Source organism: Euleptes europaea, chromosome 4 (assembly GCF_029931775.1).
Source record: "Euleptes europaea isolate rEulEur1 chromosome 4, rEulEur1.hap1, whole genome shotgun sequence".
NCBI classification, from domain to species: domain Eukaryota; kingdom Metazoa; phylum Chordata; class Lepidosauria; order Squamata; family Sphaerodactylidae; genus Euleptes; species Euleptes europaea.
The window spans coordinates 4,733,520-4,751,979 of NC_079315.1; the positions used below are offsets into that span (position 1 = coordinate 4,733,520).

Genomic DNA, 18,460 nt, shown 5'->3' on the forward strand with positions numbered 1-18,460 from the left:
TCTATTTTGTCTATGGTGGTTTAGTATTGATAATCGTGTTATGAAAACTTTGTGAACTGGTATTTAAAGAGATACTAAGCATGGGAAAAATATAAAAATAACAAAAGAATTGGAAGTGGCTGCGTGTTGGGATATTTTTCCTTAATAGGAGATTAGCCAGCCTCTATATACAACACGCTCTTATTTAATTGCTTTGATGTAGATGGCACCAGTTCGATCCCTGACACCTCCAGTTAGAGGAAACAGGCAATAGGCGTTGTAAAAAGGGGTCTACCTGAGATAGTGGCTATGGCTCTGTGGAAGAGCATCTGTTTGGCATGTGGAAGGTCCCAGCTTCAATCCCCGGCATCTCCAGTTAAAGGGAACAGGCAAGTAGGTGATGTGAAAGACCCTTGCCTGAGACCCTGGAGAGCTGCTGCCAGTCTGAACAGACAATACTGACCTTGATGGATCAAGGGTCAGATTCAGTAGAAAGCAAAGAGAAGGGGTTGTGGCTCAGCGGTAGAGCATCTGCTTGGCATGAAGGTCCCAGGTTCAATCCCCAGCAGCTCCACTTAAAGGGACTAGGCAGGTAGGTGATGTGAAAGACCTCTGCTTGAGACCCTGGAGAGCCGCTGCGGGTCTGAGTAGACAATACTGACCTTGATGGACCAAGGGTCTTATTCAGTATAAGGCAGCTTCATGTATGTTCATGTGTGTGAGAAAGAGAGAGACCCTGGTCAGCTGCTGCCAGTCAAAGTTGGCAATAGTGATCTTGAGGGACCAGGGCCTGATTCAGTGCAAGGTAGCTTCTTATGGGGAGACTTTACGGCTCAGTGGAAGAGCATCTGCTCAGCATGCAGAAGGTCCCAGCTTCAATCCCCAGCTTCTCCAGTTAGGGATCAGGTAGATGGTGATGTGAAAGACTCCTGCCTGAGACCCTGGAGAGCCGCTACTGGTCTGAGTAGATGATACTGACTTTGATGGACCGAGGGTCTGGTTCAGTATAAGGTAGCTTCGTGTGTTCAAGAGTTTAGTGGGAAAGGCAGACTATAAGTAGAGTAAATAAATATATAACTAAAATAAAATGTCCAACCATTATAAAAGCAAAAGCAAATGAAAAAGGAAACGTCCGCTTCCAAATGCAGCTGGAACAGCACCTTGATATTCTCCTGCAGCTTGTAAGATGTACTGAGCAGGAAAGAACAGTCTTATTTAGCTGATTAAAATTGATTTGATGCTCCAAGCTGTTTTCAACATTCAAACTATGCCATATTCACAGAATTACTGATAGTAGTGCATCTGCTATTAGTGTTAGAGCAATGTACTGACTTGTAAGGAAATTTCCTCATTCAGAAACCATTATAATTAGAATACTTTTACTCCCAGAAGCACAACTTTGAAACAGACATTCTGCCCGCTTAACATGCCAGGAAAACACAACATGTGAATGAGATTGCTTAAAGTAAGCGAGCCAAAAACTAATTATAAGGTGTCACCTAGTACTCTAGAAAAGCATTTAGCTTAGAATTTAAAGATTCCTCAGACAAGCTAGTCGTCCATTCCCACATTTTCGTTCGCTCTTTCCAAATTGAGACCCAAGAACCTGCTCCAAGGATTTTCCCTCTTACCTGACAAACGTATTCCTTCCTCGGTGCAGATCCTCGGTCGGCCTTTTTGGATAGCAGAGACAATTCCACTTGCGCCTCGTCCGCGCTTTCATAGGGAGACTCTGGCCGCTCGTCCCCTTGACCATCTGAAATCTGAGCACATCAAAGTCCCTGACACAAAGCCTGACCATTTGCCTGTGCTAGGAAGGCAAACAAATGTTCTCACCCTCTATCACCCGTGCTCACTCAGTGTGTGTGTGTGTGTGTGTGTGTGTGTGTGTGTGTGTGTGTGTGTGTGTCTGGGGGGCACGATGTCACGTGACTGAGTGATATCAGTTCCAGGTAATTGCCCAGAAGTTAGGTCACCACAGCCGGCAACTCTATATGAATTCCCCCAATTACTATATAAGAACATAAGAAAAGCCCTGCTGGATCAGACCAAGGCCCATCAAGCCCAGCAGTCTGTCCACACAGTGGCCAACTAGGTGCCTCTAGGAAGCCCCCAAACAAGACGACTGCAGCAGCACCATCCTGCCTGCGTTCCACAGCACCTGATATAACGGGCATGCTCCCCTGATCCTGGAGAGAATAGGAATGCATCATGACCAGTATTCATTTTAACTAGTAGCCATGAATACCCCTTTCCTCCATGAACATGTCCACTCCCCTCTTAAAGCCTTCTAAGTTGGCAGCTGTCACCACATCCTGGGGCAGGGAGTTCCACAATTTAACTATGCGTTGTGTGAAGAAATACTTCCTTTTATCTGTTTTGAATCTCTCACCCTCCAGCTTCAGCAGACGACCCCCGCGTTCTAGCATTATGGGAGAGGGAGAAAAAGTTCTCCCTGTCCACTCTCTCCAAACCATGCATAATTTTATAGACCTCTATCATTTCTCCCCTCAGCCGCCTTCTTTCCATAGAAATGGAGGGGGGTATTCCTAGTGTCATTCAACGAGACGGTGTCAGTTTTGGGTCTTCTCCCGGAATTGATATCACTGCGTCCTGAGAGATTTCCTAGTTTCAAAATGTGTGTATATACATATATAATTCCTTTTGTAGATTGATTTCGAACACAACTCAAGAAAGGCTAAAAAGAGAGAACATAGTGCAATAGAGCTGGGAGCTGGAAAATCCCACACTTCACTTAGCCACAAGCATACAAATTAGCATTTTAATCTCTCCTCCCATTTGCAGTTCCTACTGCTTACCATTTTAAGTGGGGGCAGACAAGTAGAAAGGCAAGGATAACCAATGAGGAGGAGGGAGGAGGAGGAAGGAGAAGATTTGGTTTTATATTCCAACTTTCTCTACCACTTAAGGAGAATCAAACTGGCTTACAATGACCTTCCCTTCCCCTCCCCACAACAGACACCCTGGGAGGTAGGTGGTGCTGAGTGAGCTGGCCCAAGGTCACCCCGCTAGCTTCATCTGGAGGAGTGGGGAATCAAACCCGGATGTCCAGATCAGAGTCCACTGCTCATGTGGGGAATCGAATCCGGTACTCCAGATTAGAGCTCACTCCTTTCCAGGAGAAGACCGGGAAGGAGAAGACTGGTAAAGGAGGAATGTAAGCATGTGCAGTTACCCACGATTAAGGCACTGTTTGAACATGGGCAAACCAAAGGCTTTTATGACAAGAAGGGATTTCAGCTAAGGCATGAAAAGAAGCATTACACCCCCAGTGATATTCTGGGAGGGAATTGCAGGAATAATAGGTTGCAAGGTAGAACTGACCTCTTGTAAGGAGGACAGCCCATTCCTAAGAGGAGGGTTACGAGGGCAGCCGGGAGTGGCGCTGCCATGCCAGCATGGTATAGTGGTTAAGAGCGGTGGTTTGGAGCAGTGGACTCTGATCTGGAGAACCGGGTTTGATTCCCCACTCCTCCACAAGTGGCACTAATCTGGTGAACTGGGTTTGTTTCCCCACTCCTACACATGAAGCCAGCTGGGTGACCTTGGGCTAGTCACAGTTCTCTCAGCCCCACCTACCTCACAAGGGGTCTGTTGTGGGGAGGGGAAGGCGATTGTAAGCCAGTTTGAGTCTCCCTTAAGTGGTAGAGAAAGTCAGCATATAAAGAAACAACTCTTCTTCTTCATGCCATCTACTCAGAGGTTTCTCTGCCACCAAAAAGGAATTTAACTCCTTTTAAAAATAAAAAAAAATTGGAATAGGGCCCCATAGACATCATCAGGGCTGTGTTGTGTGTTAAGTGCCGTCAAATAGCTTCCGACTCATGGCAACCCTATGAATCAAAGTCCTCCAAAATTTCCTATCTTTGACAGCCTTGCTCAGATCTTGCAAATTGAGGGCTGTGGCTTCCTTGATTGAGTCAATGCATCTCTTGTTGGGTCTTCCTCTTTGCCTGCTGCCCTCAACATTTCCTAGCATGGCTGTCTTTTACAGTGACTCTTGTCTTCTCATACTGTGACCAAATCTTTCCCACTGTTATCATCTGACCCCACCACTCCGTTTGTCATTCTTGCAAGGGCTATATGCATCCTGGTTTTATGTTTTGATAATATAATTTATATATATGTCATATATCTATTGCATCGTAAAGTAGTTTATGACTGTTTTCAGAGATGACGTCAAATCTTCAGTATCTTACTAAGGGGTTTTTTTTCTTACAAAAAAAATTTAACCATCAAGCACAGTGTATTATTTAAGATTATTTTACAGATGCTTATATTCATTCTCATTTCCCAAGATGTTTATATTTCTCATTCCCGAGACTCTGTAGGAATACTCAAACCCCCAACTATAATCTCTGTGTTTACCCAACTATGAAGGGTAGCTCCAGTTTTTTTTGTTGTGTGTGCATTTTCTTTTGCTTCAGTTGTGCTGATCCACCAAGAGATTCACCTCTTCTACACAATATTAGATATTTATTGGGCAAGGATGGAACCGTTTTACTTGTTTATTCAAATAGAGTGAAGCTGGAAGAAAATGTAAAATGGGAGGTACTTTCACGCTTTGATAACATGACAGGCTATTGTTGGTTGTTCTATACTGTAAGCATTGTTTCATGGATTCAAATGTTTGGAATATATTTAAAAGATTTGTATATGTACAAATATAGGTGAGGGGCCGTGGCACAGTGGTAGAGCAATCTGCTTGGCATGCAGAAGGTCCCAGGTTCAATCCCCGGCATCTCCAGTTAAAGGGACCGGCCAAGTAGGCGATGTGAAAGACCTCAGCCTGAGACCCTGGAGAGCCACTGCTGGTCTGAGCAGACAATACTGACTTTGATGGACCCAGGCTCTGATTCAGTAGATTCATGTGTCCATGTAAATAGAATTTTAAAAACCACATGGCCCCTATGCAACATTCTAGCGTTGTGCAATAACCAAAGGAGAAAGTTGTAATACACTGTTGCAAGGACTGGTGATTTCATAAACCAGCTTTCATGCCATTAACTTCAATGCAAGGAATAATCTTGGGGAGGGGGTGTGGCTCAGTGGTAGAGCACCTGCTTGGCATGCAGAATGTCCCAGGTTCAATCCCCGGCACCTCCAGCTAAATGGACCAGGTGGTAGGTGATGTGAAAGACCTCTACCTGAGATCCTGGAGAGCCGCTTCCAGTCTAAGTAGACAATACTGATTTTGATGGACCAGTAGTCTGATTTAGTGTAAGGTAGCTTCATGTGTTCCAAGAAGAACCCAGGCAGGCACAACTGGAATATTCCCATGCAACCCCCTCCCCGTACCAAGAAAAAGAACTTGCTATGGACAAAATCCTACCAAGTATTTTTCAGGGGCTTTACAGGAATCCGTACAGGAAACCTTTCAGTGATAGAAGTATTCATGAGTTAAATATGGTGAGAGCCAGCATGGCGTCGTGGTTAAGAGCGGTGGACTCTAATCGGGAGAACCGGGTTCGATTCTCCCCTACTCCACATGAAGCCTGCTGATGGCAGTACTCCTTCACAGTATAATGGTGCAGACTGCCTGGTTAGGTCTAACTGCCTCCTTTGGAAACAAAACTATGCAAGGAGAGGAGGAGCTAGTGGTACAGCTAGGAACTTAAGGAAGGCCCTACTGGATCAGACCAAGGCCCATCAAGTCCAGCAGTCTGTTCACACAGTGGCCAACCAGGCGTCTCTAGGGGGCTTACTGTACTTTGTATTCCCAGGGATGTATTAAGAGTTTGAAAAGGTTATAAAAAACATTGCTTTAAAAGGGTTTCTGGATATCACGGCTAATAAATTTTTGGAAGAAGTCTTCACAGCTAAAGGGGCCACTTAAAGGGACTAGGCAGGTAGGTGATGTGAAAGACCTCTGCTTGAGACCCTGGAGAGCCGCTGCGGGTCTGAGTAGACAATACTGACTTTGATGGACCGAGGGTCTTGTTCAGTATAAGGCAGCTTCATGTGGCTCATTCGGAAGCACTTGCTTCCACTGAAAGAGAGCACTTGTCTTGGAACCTCCCAACTAGAGCTGCCAGTTCTGGGTTGGGAAATACCTGGAGATTTTGGGGGTGGAGCCTGAGGAAGGTGGGATTTGGGGAGGGACTTTAATGGTGTGTAATGCCATAGAGCAGGGGTGTCAAATAAAACGCCCACGGGCCGGATCCGGCCCCTTGAGAGCTCTTATCCGGCCCATGAACCAGCCACCCCCTCCCACTCTGAATATGGGCTGGCAAGGCATGGCCCGGCACGACCAAGTGACGTTTATGTCATATCCTGCCCTCATAGTAATTGAGTTCAACATCCCTGCCATAGAGTCCATCTTTCATTTTCTCCAGGTGAACTGATCTCTTTCGAACTGGAGATTAGTTGTGGTCCCAGGAGATCTCCAGTTACCACCTGGTGGTTGGAAACCCTACTCCCAACAGTTTGTGCCTGTTTTGGGGGGCCCCACAGCAGCCGTTTTGTGATTTACACCCTTTCCAATGGCGAGGATTTTGTGCTGGTGTTCGCTACCCTCTATCAAAATTCCACAGGTACTCACGGTTTAAATTTTGCCTTCTGTTTTTTTGTTTGGGGGGGGGAACTCATTCCTAGCATTTTTTATTATTATTATGGCAGTTAATGTGAATGCCACTATTCGTTCATATCTTTACCTCATTCTCAGTAAAGGAAGCTGAAGGAGACGAATTTTTGCTATAAGCAAGGTGCGAAGATTCTGCGGCCGAACCTCGATTTCGCTTCTTCAGTGGTTTACATGCATCTGACAGACCTGTCGTTGTGGCAAAATAATTTCTGTTTACAAAGCGAACTTGGAACATCAACGTATTTCCTTGAAGCCAGTAGAAAACATACCCTCAAATGCGTAGGAATAATTTATGTGGTCGTTTACGCATCTACAATACTGTCTAAGGCAAACGTCTGAAATGGGTTTGAACAGGAAGAAATACAGCAGGCAAACAAAGCTGCAATTTGCCACTTATTACCTTGGTATCCCACTCTTCCACCATGGAGCTTGAAATGGTCTACATGGGTTTCCCCCCATTTTGACAACAGGTAATGGATTTCCTAATATTTTTAAAGCTATAATAATTGGAGGGTTGCATTTTAAACACAAATTGAGACAACTAGGACAAAATACTCCATATTAAGCCCACCCCTCCCTCTTACTGAAACTCATTCCGGCCAATAGCTTCGAAGACTTCCTGCCTACTTCCTCTCCCCTCTATGCTGAAATGAACTTCATTAATTCCATTAAAAACAATAATACTGAATAAATAAAGAGTTTTGTGGCATTGTACATAGGTCAGGAATGACCCGGTGCTTGCACAGGGGACCTTTACCTTTACCGTACATATTTATTGTAATAAGTAGCTTTCCTAAACGAGAGCTCATTTCCTCAGAAGCATTCAATGAACTTAGCTCTCAGTGGATAAACGTTTCATGCCACAATACTGTTGCAATCCTGTACAACTTTCTTGGGAGTAAATCCAAGCAGTTCAGTGAGACCTGCTTCTAAGAAAGCACGCATAGGATTGGGGTATAATCTGTTGCTCAGTCAAGTGCCACAAAGCTTAATTTTTGTTGTTTTTAAAGCTATTTTTCCAGATTTTCTTCTCCCTAGGAGTCCCCCATGTGGCGCCTGCCGACACCTTTCCTGGCACCTACCAAGTGTTTTTAGAAAGTGGGTGTGGCTGGGTGGGGGCTTCTGCCCAGCAAAGCTTCTGGTTGGCTGTGCAGATTTTTAAAAACATTGCTTTGGCAGCAGCAGCTACCACCACAGCACAAGGATCTTCACTGTGTGACTGAAAGTCAGATGTAGCAGCCATTTTATGGTACGGTACAGATTTATTGTATATAGCCAAAGGCCATTACAATCAAGTAGACAAAATCAAATCAGATTCAGCAAGAAAACAGTTAAAATCAAGTACAAAAAAATAAATTTAAATCAAATACTAATATTATCCGGTTGGACTGCAATGCTGGCTCGAATTTTCCTGGCCGCTAGGGCAAAAAGAGACATGTTGTAAGTGAACAGCAGAGTCGGACAGGAGAAAAAGAAAGCTTCTCCTGGTCACTAAAACAGCTAATCGTAGATAAAAACAAGGCAAGAAATTTAGTTCTGGGTTCATAGTACAAAGAACAATACAACACGTAATGGGGGGGGGTCCTCGCGTTCTGAGGATCTGCAAATACATAAGTGAGAGGCCATCGGGAACTGGGCACAGCGTCCAGCTAACATAGCCACTGGCACAGTCACAAATTTTATTGACGTAAAAGCGGCTCTGAGCTTGGGTGCAGAAATATTGGATAGATAAGGGGCTCTCTCATGGTTCCTGTTAAGCAACTTAAAAAAGGTAAAAAGTAAAGGTCCCCTGTGCAAGCACCGGGTCATTCCTGACCTATGAGGCGATGTCACATCCCGACGTTTACTAGGCAGACTTTTGTTTACTGGGTGGTGTGCCAGTGCCTTCCCCAGTCGTCTTCCTTTTACCCCCAGCAAGCTGGGTACTCATTTTACCGACCTCGGAAGGATGGAAGGCTGAGTCAACCTTGAGCCAGGTACCTGAAACCAACTTCCGTCGGGATTGAACTCAGGTCATGAGCACAGCTTGGACGGCAGTACTGAAGCTTACCACTCTGCGCCACGGGGCTCCTGAAGCAACTTAAACCAGGGTGAAAATTTAGACTGGGAGATCATCTGGCCATCGGACAAGGCATCACACTTGAATACAGCAGCCATTTTATGGCTGCGCCTACAACGTTGTGTCAGAATCCCAAAGGTGCCCGCCAGCTCAAAAGGTTTGGGGGCACCTGCCCTAGACTGATGAAATTGAACATTGCAGCTTTTACGAATGCTTTCTGCTACTTTCATGCAAGGGTTCTCACTTTGTCATCAGGAAGAGATTGAGCTTGGGAACTGCAGCTCTCAGTCAGAAGAATTAGAAGATGTCAACCGACAATGGCAGCACAGGGAAAAAATGCAACTCAAGTTGGCCAATAATGCTGCAACGTTTCCTTAAAAAAAGGTAACTGGCCCTCTGGAACAAATGGAATTTATCATTTCAATTTTTCTTTTAAAAAATGTTACATCAAGCTTATTCTAACCACATTACCTGACTGGTTCTTTTGGGAAGAAGAGATTTCTGTGCCCTTAGTAGAGTTTGTTTTTGTTGTTTTGTCATTGCTTGTCTCCCTCTGTCACAAAAAAAACAAACAAATAAAATGAAAAATAAAAAAAAAGAACTCCTAGTTTGGATAAATGTGGAAATTACTGCAACGTCTTTGCTTAAGTCATAGCGATCATTTAATAATAAAGCTTCAGCAGTTACAATGGAATAATATCCAGACTCACATAGTGGCCAACCAGTTCCTCTGGAGGACCAAAAACAGGGCATAGAGACCGAGGCCTTCATAAGAACACAAGAAGAGCCCTGCTGGATCAGACCAGTGAGGGCCCATCTAGTCCAGCATCCAGTCTCACACAGAGGCCAACCAGTTCCTCCGGAGGACCAACCAACAGGGCATAGAGGCCGTGGCCTTCACAAGAACATCAGAAGAGCCCTGCTGGGTGAGACCAATAGTCCATCTAGTCCAGTATCCTGTCTCACACAGTGGCCAACCAGCTCCTCTGGAGGACCAAAATCAGGGCATAGAGGCCAAGGCCTTCACAAGAACATTAGAAGAGCCTTTCTGGGTCAGACCAATGGCCCATCTAGTCTAACATCCTGTCTCACACAGTGGCCAACCAGTTCCTCCGGCAGACCAACCAATAGGGCATAGAGGCCAAGGCCTTCACAAGAACACGAGAAGAGCCCCGCTGGCCGAGACCAATGGTTCATCTAGTCCAGTATCCTGTCTCACACAGTGGCCAGCCAGTTCCTCTGGAGGGCCAACCAACAGGGGACAGAGGCTGAGGTCTTCCCCGATGCTGCCTCCTGGCACTGGTTTGCTGCCCTCAGTATATGGAAGTTCCCTTAACGCCCCATTGCCATCGATGGCCCTCTTTGCCATGAATCTGTCTAATCCTTTTCAACTGTCTACACCCATGGCCATGGCTGTGTCCACTAGCCATGAACTGCAAAATGTAATCACCCATTGAGTGAACAAATTTCCTTTTGTTTGTCCTGAAACGATTGCCCATCAATTTTATTGGGTGCCCCTGAGCTCTAGTATTATGGGAGGAGAAAAAGTTGCCTCTATCCAGTTTGTCCAGCCCTTGCATGATTTGATGAATCCCTACCATGCTTCCCCCACCCTTGGTTTTTCTAAACTAAGAAGTCTCAGAATCTCCACAAAGTTTCCTCCTAAGAAAGGTGCTCCACAACCCTTAATCCGCTGTTTCCCAGGAAAAGGATTTCTGGGGACATTTCAGGCTACCGCGGGAGCAGAAATTCTTGTACGTGTGGAAACGCTGTGCTGGATCCAACCCATTACCATTTCCCCCCACCCCCTTTTAAAACCAGCCATGTAAACATTGACAAAGTTACCTGTAATACACAGCTGTATCGTAAGCTTGAAGTCCAAAATTGCGTAACATTAATTTTGAATGCTTGTTCCGAAACTTACTAACAGGCACACCTCGTTTTATTGCACTTCACAGATATTGTGTATTCGAGCAACTCTACCGGGCGCCATTTTTCCAACAGCATGTACTTACTGTGTGTCCCTGCGTCATATTTTGGTAATTCTCGCAATATTTCAAACTTCTTCACTATTATCACAGTACCTTTTTTTTTAGACATAATAGTATTGCACACTTAATAGACTACAGTATAGTGTAAACATAACTTTTATATGCACTAGGAAACCAAAAAAAATCGTGTGACTTGCTTTACTGCGCAGGTCTGGAACCGAACCTGCAATATCTCCAAGGTATGCTTGGACTTATTATTCAATACAAAATACACAATCGATGCTGCGAAACTTACAGTAAAGAAATAACAGCACCACGAGGCCCACCAAGTATATAGAAGATCCTAAATAACAACTTTGTAATGCAGGGGTGGGGAACCTTTTTTCCACCAAGGGCCATTTGGATATTTATAACACCATCATACAAAATTATCAACTTAAAAATTAGCCGACCAATATGTTTCTCAATGGCCCGGGTGGGAAACGGTTAACACAGTTTCTTGGGCGGTCCTAGCATCTCCATAGCTAACGACTCTTCTGCAAGTTGGGGGGGAAGGTTCCTTTTCTCGGCAAAACAAACACACATCTGCCTTGAATAGAAGCTATTCCTGTCCGTGGGAGGGTGCGGATCACCAGTCTTAGATCCTTATGAGCTAGAGATCTGCCAGGACCCACGAAGGGCCAGACCAAATGATTTTGCGGGCCTTAAAAGGCCCCCGGGCCTGACGTTCCCCACCCTTGTTGTAATGCAATCCCAAAATATCAATGCACAACTCTATAAACATTTTACTAAGAATAACATTGCAGATGCCTTTCAGAACCACATACTCCATTAGTTCTTCATATACATAATCAGTCTAATTCAAGTCCAATGTGCATGACTGAAAATTGGATATAGAATTGGAAAGACCACATACAGTTCCAACTGTATCCTTAAAATACAATCAGGCAATGCATAATGTATTCATAAATTATAAACATATGTATGGTTATCTAATGTTAATAATTTATGAATATATTATTTTGGGATTGCATTACAAAATTGTTATTTAGGATCTTCTACATGACCTCGTGGGGCTGTTATTTCTTTACTGTACTTATTATTCAGCATTAGTTGGGACATATATTAAACAACCAGAGTGAAACCTGCCTCCCTTCAGCTTTTTAACAGAGTGAGAATTAAACTTGGGGAACACAATCCTAATGTACTCCACAACTGAAGTGAGGCTAAAATCAGGCGAAGAACCACGTTGAGATCTTTGGCAGAACTACGGCAAGGTAAAATTACACAGATGATACTTCGGTGAGTTGGCCAGATACAGCTTTTATTTAAAATTAAATAAAATTACACTTGTTCCAAAAGATGTTGTTCAGCTAGTACCTCTTTGTACTAGTTTGAAGAGCAGAATATTCATTTTGCAGTGATTTTACTAGGGAAGGAGGGGGAGAGATCATTGCAGTACCAGAATCTTATAACAGAACTCAAGAGCTTGCTTGTAGTGCGCCGTTTCTATTATGACTGTGACAGCCAAATACTGTGTTGTTACTCAGCCAGCGTTACAGTGTGCATATCGTATTTTACTCGTACTCGTACGTTAAATCAAAGCTACGCATATCCTGCAAAATATAAACTGATGTCTTTCTAATGAGTTTTTAGTTATAATACGCATGGTTTCCTGAGCACCAAAAATGCGGCACAGGGCTTACGTAGAATCATAGAGTTGGAAGGGGCCATACAGGCAATCTAGTCCAACTCCCTGCTTAATGCAGGATCAGCCTAGAGCATCCCTGACAAGTGCTTGTCCAGCCTCTGCTTAAAGACTGCCAGTGAGGGGGGGAGCTCACCACCTCCCCAGGTAGCTGATTCCACTATCGAACTCTTACTGTCAAAGAATGTTTCCCTAATACCCAGCTGGTACCTTTCCTCTCGCAATTTAAACCCATTATTTCAAGTCATTAGGAAGAATTTTCAAACAGTCAGAGCGGTTCCTCAGAGGAACAGGCTTCCTCAGGAGGTGGTTTTTAAGAGGCTAAATGGCCATCTGTCAGCAATGCAGATTCTATGACCTTAGGCAGATGGTGAGGGAGGGCATCTTGGCCATCTTCTGAGCATGGAGTAGGGGTCACTAGGGGTGTGTTGGGGAGGTAGTTGTGAATTTCCTGCATTGTGCAGGAGGTTGGACTAGATGACCCTGGAGGTCCCTTCGAACTCTATGATTCTGTGTCCTATCCTCTGCTGGCCAACAGGAACAGCTCCCTGCCCTCCTCTAAGTGACAGCCCTACAAATACGTCACCAGAAGCAAAGGCCTAGTGGTATTCCCACAGCCTCTCAGTCCCAGCATTATGAAAAGCACTGAAACTAACAGAGAGGAGAAATCAGGCGCTCTTCAGTTTCCCACAACTCTCCAACAGTTGAAGGGCGGGAAAGGACCAAGAGCCTGCTACAGTACAAGCCAAAGCGCTGCACGGCTAAGGACAGAATCATGTTTGTTCCAGTTCCGGCGCAAAAAGAGCGCCTGTATGCCAATGAGCATTTAGGCGTAACTTGATTATAACTTTCGGCATATCTTCAAAGTGGCTGTTAAGTAGTAAACCACGGATAGGGTAACAGCCAGACAGCAGATAGATTAAGTGGTAGTCATGAGAACACACAGGGAAGTGTGAAATCGATGGAGCAATCAAATAAGATCTTATAGAAGAATATAAATCACAACTGAATAAAAAATGGTTAAGTGTTTCTGTCTTTGCCTTTCCACATGGGAAGACTCTCTGTTCGACTGGGGTCTTCAAAAACTTGCCAGTTAATTCATTGAGGGGTAAGGCAAGAAGTCTTTAAAAGGTTGGAATTGTTTAAGAATTCAAGATAATTTGGGAGCGCTGAAAAATATGGGGTGCTGCCCCCAGAAGGGGGTGAGCAGTTCCTTCTAGCATCACCACATAGTTCAAGATGGTCCCTTCGTTCTATGTCCGTGACTGTCTTATTCATTGCTAAAGGGAGGGCTGAGGGAAAACTTGGGTAGGAAATCTGTAAACGTGAAAGCCTTTCGTCTAATATCTTTGTCCAAGAGGACACAAAAGGGTCAAGCTCAGTCCATTTTAAAAGATCAGGAAGAAAATCCTCATCTATTTTTTTAAATCTAAATTTCACCGCAGCATCATGTTTGGCATGTAGCTTGTGAACAACAGCCTGCTAGAAAACTATGGTTTCTCGTGTACAAAGCTGTCAGATCTTGCTGTTCAGGAGGAGCAAGCTCCGAGGGACTCTCTTTCCCACAACAGAAAGGATGGCTAGGAAAAGCCGGTCATTCTCAAGTTGTGACGGATGCTGAAGAGAGGGCAGGGCTTCCCACCCATGAGCACTCTGAAGAGCTAGCAGGACTCAGTGGCTCGGTGGTAGAGCATCTGCTTGGCATGCAGAAGGTCCCAGGTTCAATCCCTGGCATCTCCAGTTAAAGAGACTAGGCAGGTAGCTGATGTGAAAGACCTCTCTGCCTGAGCCTCTGGAGAGCTGCTGCAGGTCTGAGTAGACAATACTGACTTTGATGGACCCAGGGTCTGATTCAGTATAAGGCAGCTTCATGTTTTCATGTGAAGAAGTTTTCAGGCTAAGGGAGGAATCCTAAGTAGTTCTACTCTGGGAGGGGCTATGGCTCAGTGGTAGAGTGTCTACTCGGAACGCAGAAGGTCCCAGGTTCAATCACCGGCATCTCCAGCTAAAGGGACCAGGCAGAAGGTGATGTGAAAGACGTCTACCTGAGACCCAGGAAGTCTGCGTAGGCCTGGACTGCCAGTCTGAGTAGACAGTTCCGACCTAGATGGACCAAGGCCTGATTCAGGATAAGGCAGCTTCACGTGTGTTCAATCCTACCCAGGTCTATTCAGCGGGGCTTACTCAGGAAAATGTTCTTAGGATTATCTCACGTTCTAACGGAGGGGGAGGAGGAGGTGGCTACTGGAACGAGGCAAAACAACGCCTTTCAAAAGATCAGTTGTCATTGCTGCGGCGAATAAATATATAACCAGCATGATGTAGAAATGCCACGGCTGTTGCTGTTTCCTCCCGCCTCAAAGAGAGTGTGGGGTATCAGCCAGCCCCGCATTGCCGCTGAGGCAGAACACTGGTGTGTGGGTGGGTAGCTCCTCAAGTGCAGAAGATGCCCCCCCATCAGCCATTTCCTGGAGATAGTGTTGGAAATGAGCCTTAAAATATACTCAGCCACGAGTTAAAAGATCTAAAGAACTTTTCCAAGCACCTGAATCCTGAACACACACTTAGGAGTGATCCTAGTCGTGTGAAATAAACATGTCTTTCAAATCAACGGGTTTGCAGCCGTTATGCAAATTCTGGGCGAGAACAACAACATTTGCATGAAATGAGAATAAGGCCCATCAGAGCCACTAACAAGAGTTGTAAGGATAAGTGAGGGGCTGTCGCAGAATCAGACAGAAAGAGAAGCCCAAAATATCTTCTGGAGCCATGCTGTGAAACCGGCAGTGTCACAGACAGGCCAGCCTATATCTGTGGGGGGCAAGAAGCTGCTGACTTTGACGTATAATTCAATATTTGGAAGAAGAAATAAAAGGGCTGCATCAAGAAAAGGGAATAAAATGGCCAAGGCCCACGGTGCAAAATAGGTAAAAAGATTTAATTATTACTCAGAATAAAAATTCCCTATGGGTATCGCCCAAGGGGTGTCTTCAGAATCAGCAATTCTGCTACAGAATTTATACTCATAAGGACTACTGCAATAACTACAGATTCCCCTGAAGAAGCCCCCTGGGCGAAACACATAGGGAATTTTTATTCTGAGTAATGAAAAATCCTTTTACCTATTTCGCACCTTTGGCCTTGGCCTTTTTATTTCCTAATTCAACATTTGGACAGTACTATGTGGTACTAAGGGCAATCTTTAAGGACGAATGCCAGATGCCCCCAACCCCCCCGACTATTTCTTTCCCAGCAAACCCAGTTTGTATATTGTTCGTCCCCTTTAAGATGTCTGCTGGTGTTTATATCAAATACATGCCAGGACATAATTTGTTTTATAAAACAGGCATGACACAGCTCCATTTCACAAAGTTTATCTTATTCTTCTGCAACTACACGTGTCAGAGGGAGGGTGAACGGATCAGACTCCTGAACCTGGGGGCCCTCTAGTGTCCTTTATAGGAAGTCTTTGCGGCCACAGTGTGTGTGGGTGTGTGGGGGTTAATCGCACCCTGTGCCTCTCCCCCCGCGTCGGACATCTCTACAGCCTAGCAGAGAGAGCCCGAAAACGTCCACCTTGGCCCTGTTGCGGACTCCACCTTTAAAGGAATCGCCGGAGCCCTATCCATCCAGGATGTCCCAGAGAATTCCTGGAAGTCACGAAACTTCAGAGGGGGGTGAGGCTTTAATCTGTGGCTGGGGAATCACCCTAGCTGTATTCTGAGCCAGATGGTAACAGGGACGGCTCCTTAAAGGGGCCACGTGGCTTCGCTGGCACTGCTACCACTGTGATCCCTGTTGCTGACCCAGGGCTGGCGTCTCCCTGGGGTGCAGGAGGAGCACAATCGGGCCACTGCAGGTCCTCAGGGGACAAACCTTTGCACTCAATATCTACTGAACTCATTGAGTAAGGGGATGCCCGCCCCCAGACAACACATTTATGAATTTAAGCTTGTCTGCAATGACTACATGATTCGGGACCTCCTTTCTTAACATTAAACAAAAGCCCGTCCCTCCTCTGCCCCAAAACGACCCAGTTGGAGAAGCTCAGAGAAGGTTCTAGACAACATTTGTAAGCTTTGGCGCTTCGGTTGAGATGACTGGATATTAAGACTAATGCCGCAGAGTTCCACAGGGCAACTGTTAAGTGTCAGCTTTACGAATCAGATTTCTTCCCACAACAGCTTTATATACTTGGGGGTACAGCTGTTCTGCATTTAAAGGTATAAAAATAAATGGGAAAACCCTGTTATAAGTGTTGCCTCTGCAAAGGGACTTATACGAGTACTATATGGTGGGAATACGGCATAGCTGTGACGTCTTATCCCTCAACACACACATTCATTCTTAATCCATTTGTTTCCAGTGTGGCACTTTCATCCCTTTCCATAGTTCATGGCACGTGGGTTGCTACTAGGGTCACCAACCTCCAGGCTGTGGCAGGAGACGTCTCGCTATTACAAATTATCTCCAGGCTCACCTGGAGAAAACGACTGCTTTGGAAGGTGGACTCCATGGTACTATACCCCCTTGAAGTCCCTCTCCTCCCTAAACCCCGCCCTTCTCAGGGTCCACCCCCACAATCTCCAGGTATTTCCCAACCCGGACCTGGTAACCCTAGTTGCTACCTAGATATTCAGAAACATCTCAGATGAGACATGGGATTAGCGTAAAGGCGACTTTTGTCACATTCATTAGAACTGAGGCCTGCCAAAGCAGGGGAAAGCCATCAGATAGAGCGAGTATGATTCGGGTGCTCTTTTCTAGGTGAAAAGAAGCAGATTGTCCAAACACTTTATGGTGTAACAACGGTTTGACTGTTGGACTGGGATCCCCAGGTTCGAATCCCCACTCTACCATGGAAGCTTGCTGGTTGACTTTGAATCACAGAATCAGAGTCGGAAGGGGCCACCAGGGTCATCTAGTCCACCCCCCTGCACAATGCAGGAAATTCACAACTACCTCCCCCCCTCACACCCCCAATGACCCCTACTCCATGCCCAGAAGATGTGTGTGGGGGACCCTCCAGGATTCCTGGCCAATCTGGCCTGGAAGAAAACTTCCAGACCCCAAAATGGCGATAGGCATTACACCCTGGGCATGTAAGAAAGGGCCACGAGAGCCAAACACTGACGCAATCCTTCCTGCCCTCCCTCCCATGATCTGCCTTTGGGCCAGTTATACACTCTCACCTTTACCTACCTCACAAGGTCACTGTGAGGATAAAAAGGAGAAGAGGAGAATGCTGGATGGTGCTCCAGGTTCCCACCGGGGATAAGATGGGGTATAAACGATGATAAAAATATTAGGTTCCCCCACCCCACCTTTCTCAGAATAGCCCTCTCTCTCACCCTCTGGCAAAGCATATGGACTTGCGGACAAATGAGATATTATTAAGGAAGGCACTTGCAGCAATGAAGTATCTTTAGCATGCTTAACTTAAAAAAAAATGCATTTCAGGTTACTACTTGATAATTAACCGATTTGCCGCAGGGAAGGCCAGCAACCTACCTATACTGAGAACTGTACCATCAAGCCGGATGGTGAGAGAGTATTCCCAAACAAGCCAACAGTATAGTTACCTTCTGGTTATTCCTTTTATCCATCCTGAGCCTTTTCCTAGGTGCTTCCTGAGCTTCAAATTCTTCGGTGGGTTCCTTTGTCCTCTTTACCGGATGCCTTTTATTTCCATGTAAGTTACCTTGGAGTGGGGGGGGGATGGGGGAAACTTACATGAGAAACAGCTAAAGCTCACTTAGACGTTAAGGTGAATTCATCTAGTTTACATCACTGCCCCAATAAAAGTTTAATAAATCTGGTGAACAGCTTCTATGACTAAGGTTAGTTTTACCGGGGCGGGGGGGGGGGGGGGGAGGCCCTCATCACTAAAGCTTCAGCTGATCAAAAAACAAAATACGGCTAAGTCAACACTTATCCCCAGTTTCAAGAAGTTACCCATTAAATCCCGCCTGTTCTTCCCTCACTTTTCTTTTTGAAGACATTTCTTTTCAAAAATAAAGATTAAGCAAGTTATTTATATACAGTGTGAGTTACGTTACCTCCGCCGGTTGGATCACTAATGTGACAGACCGTTCATTACTCTTGGGGTTTGGCAAATA

General features: G+C 45.3%; 1 protein-coding gene across 1 annotated transcript in view; it reads right to left on the reverse strand.

Moving 5' to 3' along the window:
* NSD2 (nuclear receptor binding SET domain protein 2) overlaps positions 1 to 18,460 on the reverse strand; it is an 87,454-nt gene that overhangs the window by 43,945 nt on the left and 25,049 nt on the right. Inside the window, exons 7-10 of the mRNA XM_056848868.1 lie at positions 17,924 to 18,042; positions 9,114 to 9,195; positions 6,654 to 6,769; positions 1,611 to 1,742 (exon numbers count right to left, since the gene is read on the reverse strand). Coding sequence (XP_056704846.1) covers positions 1,611 to 1,742; positions 6,654 to 6,769; positions 9,114 to 9,195; positions 17,924 to 18,042 — 449 coding nt within the window. The remainder of the gene's footprint in view (positions 1 to 1,610; positions 1,743 to 6,653; positions 6,770 to 9,113; positions 9,196 to 17,923; positions 18,043 to 18,460) is intronic.